This window comes from Mya arenaria, chromosome 4 (assembly GCF_026914265.1).
Source record: "Mya arenaria isolate MELC-2E11 chromosome 4, ASM2691426v1".
Lineage (NCBI taxonomy): Eukaryota > Metazoa > Mollusca > Bivalvia > Myida > Myidae > Mya > Mya arenaria.
Genome location: NC_069125.1, coordinates 34,390,965 through 34,398,185, shown reverse-complemented (window position 1 = coordinate 34,398,185; position 7,221 = coordinate 34,390,965). Strand labels below are relative to the sequence as shown.

The 7,221-nt window shown below is 33.1% G+C and overlaps 1 protein-coding gene across 2 annotated transcripts; it reads right to left on the bottom strand.

Moving 5' to 3' along the window:
- Positions 1-2,371: 2,371 nt before the first annotated feature.
- On the bottom strand, positions 2,372-7,004 carry LOC128230373 (uncharacterized). Of its 2 annotated transcripts, none has more exons than XM_052942584.1 (5): positions 6,850-7,004; positions 6,207-6,442; positions 4,888-5,014; positions 4,093-4,285; positions 2,372-3,060 (listed from the first exon to the last, which is right to left on the bottom strand). In XM_052942584.1, exons 1-5 carry the CDS (start codon positions 6,906-6,908, stop codon positions 2,869-2,871), a joined length of 807 nt encoding a protein of 268 aa, XP_052798544.1. In that variant the 5' UTR covers positions 6,909-7,004; the 3' UTR covers positions 2,372-2,868. The 2 variants fall into 2 exon arrangements, with proteins under 2 accessions (XP_052798544.1, XP_052798545.1); XM_052942585.1 differs by having other exon boundaries at positions 6,207-6,439.
- Positions 7,005-7,221: the final 217 nt, after the last annotated feature.

Below are 7,221 nucleotides of genomic sequence, written 5' to 3'. Positions count from 1 at the left end.
CCAGTTTTACCCCAGATACATATTCAATGTGCCAAGTTCGGAAGGCATCTTCATAATACCTTAATTGAAATTTAAAATAAACAAAAGTGTCTCTAAACGTTTTGAAAAATATACATATCTATAAAGTGTTTTATTTAAATATAGCTTGGACCAATAATACATGTACAAGTATGTAATCCTACTCCCAGAATATAGCGAGCATTTTAATTATCTAGAATAATCGCTTATTAATTAACGCTTGTAGTACATTCTCGTTCACCAGCGTGATGGTGATATTCGTTGGATTTATCATTATCAAACCTCTGATAAATGATAATGTTGCAGTTGGACAACCCTGTTTATTTATTCGGTATTTTCCCGGCCCTTGAAATCGTTGTCTTCCGTACCGTTTCGCACGTGTCCTCGGGTCGGGAATGTCTATCGCACCGCCTAGAAATGTACGATACTATAATATGATACTCTAATTATTGTCGTCATCTCGAGATTATCCTCATTTTGTCCAAATCACCGTTTTTCCCAATCATTTTAGCACAGCAGATGGATTTGTAGAATCTAAAACAAAATTCTACTACGAATTGAACAATATGCCATTAATCTTTAAAAATGATTGGATGATATGCCTACCATTTGTATGACTGATAGTCTGATATCTTGCTTAAAAAAATGCTTTTAACCCTGCATCTGTTGCACTTGGTGCAGCGATGGCAATGTTTTAAGCATTGAACTTGTTGGAATTATCTTGAATTATAACGGTTCCATGAAAGACAATAAGATATTACTATATGGTGTTATATAAAACTATTCAGCTGCATTGAACATAGATATATAGATTGTTTGTTTGGCCTCGATCATTGTGCTTTCCAGCAGGTTCTTGATTAACTGTTACGTTTCCGGCCTTTTACTATGATTATGCCGTATTGTAATTTGCAGAAGCATAGGACATGAAAACATTGTTTGATTTCATGGAAAATTCCTAATAATACCTACGAAAAAATATTGACAATTCAATGGGCTGTCCTGATTCCATAGAAACGGACACAAAGTGGTGGATCTGTGAGTCACTTTTATAAACAAAACTCTTTTTTGAAATATCTAAAGCACCGTTGATTGCAGTACACGAACCAACATTAATAGTCAAAATATCAACATCGTTCATCATATTTTTCTCAGCAATTATTCGTCGCATGTAACTAAAGTCATAAAGTGTTTTACAATGAACGGAACGGAATTTTATCCTTATCTTACCACGAGTGATTGACATGGAAGAGAAAAAATATTCAAATTCAGTGGAGAATAATTTACTTAAACCGACTGGATTCAAAGGTGCATTTCTTATAATGTAATTTGCTGCTATAGATACTCGGATAAAGGTCTTCCTCCTTTTGGTGACCCACAGAGGCCCTTCAACAAGTTGATTAAGTTGGTGGTCTTCGACGGCTTCTCCTTGTTGCACCAGCATCGTTAACGCTACTTTGACTACTAGACTAAAACAGCTTTCATCATATAATGGATTACATGTTGTGTTTATATTTGTGATAAAAATGTTTTAGATAATATATACCTAGTCGCCAATGCTCGTTTTTTGACAATTTTAGAAAGCTCGTTTAATAAATACCGTATTGAGTAACCATGCATATACAATACGTTCATATATGGCATGCATTTACAATAAAACAAAAAAGTTATCAAGCGTGAACAATAAGTGAAATATAGACAAACTTAGCGTAAAGTCAACATCATCAAATAATATATAACGTAATATAACGTACATTCTAAGCCACTGTTGTCCTCGTTATGAATGAAGTCTTAAAAATTAAAATGTAAATGTAAAATTATTCTTCCGGTTTAAAGGATATTTCCTGTGATGTTGATTCACAGTTTTATAGCTGTTCATGGCTCTGTTGATCAACAAAGAGAGAAAGAGAGGTAAACCGTGTATAAGCAGACATGAAACAAAGTATTAAGGGGTTATTCCTCTTATTACAATAAGCACTGAACTAACTGCACTATTCTTAATAATTCAATAAGTACATCGTATTTACAGAAAATGTAAACAAATTGGTCATTTTGTAATTATTTTTGGAAAAAAAACATAATTTGTCAAAATATTAGCAACCAAAAAATCCGATAGGCTTCGTGAGCATTTTGGATTACTTTTCTAGCACAAATTATCATCGTTCGAGTGTCTTATTGATATATGAACCCTGATCATAATCCAGATGGCTTTCGCTTTAATTTGTTGACGATGATGATGATGATGATGATGATGATGATGATGATGATGATTGGGCTGTTGGTGATAGATTTGTCAATGGTGCTGGTGGCTCAATTTAAATTTTGATAATGTGTAAGAAAACGCAACAAAATAAAGATACATTAATATTTATCCACCATTGAATGCAGTGGAAAACATGATAGATACATTCAAACTGAAGGATAGTTAATTCAATATGCGGTTCAAACCAAGACCTTTGTTATATATATATATGTTTGTATGGCCCGTATCAAACAAAGTTTGAAATAAAGTCACGCAACAATTCCCAATATCAAACAGGAAATACCCTTGCAAATGAATTGTCTGATGCATGCTGGGGCATGTGTGAGGTCGTCGAGCGCTCACAAACTGGCTTAAGCCCTGACGTGAGTTTCCTTGCACCCAGTTTTCATTGACCGTACACATATGGTTACATAAACAAAAAAACAATGATGTGGTGATAGTTGTTTATGGATTTATGTATTAAACTGTTGTGTCTCTTTTTTGGTGTTTGTTTGCCCTTTAAATATAATATTGGTTAAATTTAGGCCACTGGGTTTTGTACTTGTAAATTTCTTTTTCTTTACACTGTAGCAGGATACGGACACATAAACCTAGTATAAGCTTATACTATTAAAGAATTCTACTTCCCCCATCATACTGTTCATATACACCTTTAGTGCCTGGGATTTGTCAATGTGTCCTTGGGCGGCCGCGTTGTTAATCATTGTCTCATACTTGTCGGAACCATGGTTGTTCGGGTCGAAGTTTTCTCTTACCCATTCTGTATATACGCCGAAGTTTCCCTAAATCGTAGAATTAAATAAAATTAGAGGAGTTCGAGATGTTATAGTAATAAGCTTGTCCGACTTTTACTAAAAGAGGTTGTGGATTTGAGCCCCACAAGAGGCACAATCGAATGTTTTCTCAAAATAAAAACCTGTACCTGTTTCTGACAGTATACAAGGAATGTATTCGATCGTGATTCATACAAAATTACTGCTTTCACGACGGAGTTAAAATACATCAGTTTAAAATAAATGAAATAATATGAATATACGTTTGTATTTGCCTAATGTTGGCCGAGCCTCATTTCAAGAAACTACCGACGAGTGTAAACATTTACACAGACGTTAATCAGGACACTTACATAACAACTTTTATCATTTTGTAGCAAGATCAAGACAGGGTACTAATAGACACCTTGAAAGAATGTTTGCGAAATACTCTTGCAAACTGTGAATAGTATATTGTCAATAACTGTGAATGTTTCATTGTAAATACATGTTTTTCTATACTTTTGAATGCGTAAAGCAAAAACACGTTCAACCTGGGTTTTTATTTTCTTTCGTTCGTTTTCATTTTTTCATTTAAATAAGTAGATATTATGTATTTAGTTTTCCTATCCAAGATGGAGGCTGGATTTATATTTAATATACACTTTAAAATGTAAATTAATTTCTACGGCGAAGTCGTGTTCCCATATTAACTAAATCAGGTTTTCAGCAATTCATGATTTAAAAATTCTAATAGTTTTGTTAAGGTTTGAGGGCTTAGCAAAAGTTATATACCCAAAAGCATTGGTTCTACAGTATGTTTAACGCAGAATTATTTTAAATTGACCTGTATTTGGCTGATCAATTCTTAAGCGGAAATAACAATAAGAGTTTAATAATTAATTTTTTATCTCGTCAATTCCAAAACTTCCTATTTTTCTAGTGGCAAAGCCAATTGATGAAATTAAGTTCTTATGCTTACTAACTGAAATATTTTGCTATTTTACACACACAAAAAAAAACAATTACTTAGTATCCCTTCATGGTAAATACTTCTCTTACTGTATCAGCTTTGATTTGTTTTCCAATCCATGGCCACAACTTTGCGCAAGGTATCATGGACACAATGGTGTAAATAGAAGGCATGGTCAGAGCTACATTGCGCTCGTGGTTGACATAATCTGCACATTCCTTTCCCAGTTTTACCCCCGATGCATCTCCAATGTGCCAAGTGCGGAATGCCTCTTCATAATACCTAAATTGAAAATGAAAAAGTATCTTTTAAAGTTGAGCAAATTATAAATAATAATAAAATGGTTCCCTTAATTGTAGCTAGCGGTTTGATAAGTTTATATTTTCATTGGTTTTATCAATAATAACAGTTGATTATATCCTGTTAAACACACCGTTTGAAAACAAAAAGTTTATCTAGATAGTATCATTTCCGGTGTGATGTATTTTGGCTTAAATTTGGCGCGGTCCAGGTAATTGTAGATTAATTATTGAATGATGAATTTTCAGCATGAAATTAAAGAAGTTTTGGAATGCAATATAGTTCACCTTGTGAACACCAAACGTAAATATTTCGCTTTTGGTGCTCGCTCGTTGAAATATATTGCTATCTTACACTGAAACAAACATTTATCCCCAATATCGGATACGTTCGTAGTAAGACAACCCTTACATCGTACATTTGAAATTGTCATCAGCACAAGATCATCCTCAGTTTGTCCAAATCATCGTTTATCGGAATTATTCTAGCGCAGGAGATGGATATGAAGAATCCAAAAGAAAATCTACGAATAAAACTATACGTCTTTAAACTTCATAAATCTTCCATTCATTGATTTTACTTACTTTTTGTATGACACATATCTTGCCTCAAGAAACGCTTTCAAGTTTGCATCCGTTGCGTTTGATGCAGCGATTGCAACACTTTCAGCAGCGTTGAACACGTAGGAATTATCTTGAATTATATAGGCGCCTGCAAATACAATCAAATATTACGATACGATAGTATATAAATAGTAGATGACTGATGTGGTGATAGTAAAATTGTCATCTTGACAAATACTGTCGACCGAGGCATCATATATTCATTTTATCATACCGGAACAATTTTAGGGGATTAATAGAATGTTGTTAATACAAAATGACATTTAAAACCAAGAAAGACTTTCAATTATCAATTTATCACAGTAAACAAGACAACTTTCAGGGCATAATGCATGTAGATGTTCCGTCACCACACTTTAAGTACATGTACATTAACCTTCGACTTGTAAGTGTCATTGCAAGATGAGAATATCTTGTCTTTTATGTCAATTTTGTATTTTTCTATCACATGTTTTAAATCCCATACTTAAGACAATCAAGATATTTTTTTCTTCAGTGCTTCACCACTTCTATTGCTTTAACAGGCGCGTAGATATCAAAGGTGACAGTTAAATCACTAGGGCTATCCACAAGATCACTAGAATCCACCGAACGTTAAATTTGACAGTAATGATTTCTACAGATACGGTATGAGAACTATGCATTAAGAGTGTAATTGAGGTATATTAATAGATAATACTATTCAGTAGTATAGAACATTGAGATATTGTCTTTCGGTATTTTTTATAATGTCTTTGTTGTCATTTGACATTTTGTGTTTCTCGTTTAGTGTTTCTTTGGCCTCGATCCTTGTGCCTTTAAACAGGATATGGTTTAAGTGTTGTGCTAATGGGCTGGTCTGATTCATTGTTTGAACATTAAACAATCGACTATGTATGTAGAAGAATTGGACAAAAAGACATTGTTTTATATTACTGTCCGATGTATACGAATACGTTCGAAGACAATTATTGACAATTCAATGATTTTCTCTGATGTCATCGCAACGGGGTCGCAATAATAACAACTAGTGAATCCGTGAAGTATTGTTTCTGTAGACAGAACTCTTTCATTACATTACAGTAGCACAGATCGGTTTTAAATTGTAAACATTTCAGAGACAAAAGTTAATAGTCCAAAGAGTTACATCATAAATGGCATGCTTGATGTCTTTAACCCTAAATCGTGGTGAACATGGTTTATATTGCTTAGATACTATGTGTTTTTACAATGTCTGAGCAAAACTTCGTCCATTGCAACTATATACATATAACAAATTCAATATAAGTGGAGTACCGTACCAAAATCCACTGGATTCAGAGATGCCTTGCTTATCTCTTGGACAAAGTATGACTTCAATGACTGTTGTTGATACAATGTTGTTTGTTGCCATAGATACTCAGAGAAAGGCGTTTCTTCAGATTGGTAACCCACAGGAGCCCTCATATATTCGCTGTCATCCAACAAGTATACTAAGAAGGTGGCACTCCGAGGGCATGTTTTTGTTATACCAGCATCACAAACGCTAGTCTGACTACTAGACATACATAACTATCATTAAAAACATGGATAGATGTTTGTAAATATTTGAAGAATTTATGAATTTATTTTATTAAAAAGTATGTTAAGATATTAATCGTGTTTTATGTTTTTTTACGACAATTAACTCTTCTGCCATTAATATGCGTCAGATAGTTTAGAAGCAGATGCGTTTCAACATTTAAATAATAAATATAAAAAATGACGTCATTATAATTTTTTCTTATAGCTAGTTGTCAATGCTCGTTTTTCATCAATTTTAGAGAGCTCGGTTTAATAAATCCCATTATAACCACGCGGGTCTTACCTTCTATATACAATACGAGCTTATATTGCATGTACATGTTAAAAATAAATCAAAACTTTATCAAGAAGTTACTATAACTGAAATTTAGCCAAACTTACCTTAAAGCCAATAGCATCAAATATGCAATATAACGAACACTCTTAACTATATACGTCATCCTTATGAATGTAAAGAAGTCTTACAAAGTAATATTTCCATAAAATACTACTTTCGGTTTCAAGGATGTTATGTGTAATATTGAGTCACAGATTAACAAAGAGGGATAAACCCTGTATGAACAGACATAGTATTAAGGAGTTTTGCCTCCTATTACAATAAGCGTTCTTGTCGAACTTAATGCAATAATCCTAATGATGCAATAATTACATTATAAACATATAATTATATAGAAAATATACAAACATCTCAAATATGATGCCACTTTTAATAACAAAAATGCCTGAAACTATTGATACAATTTATGGTCATAG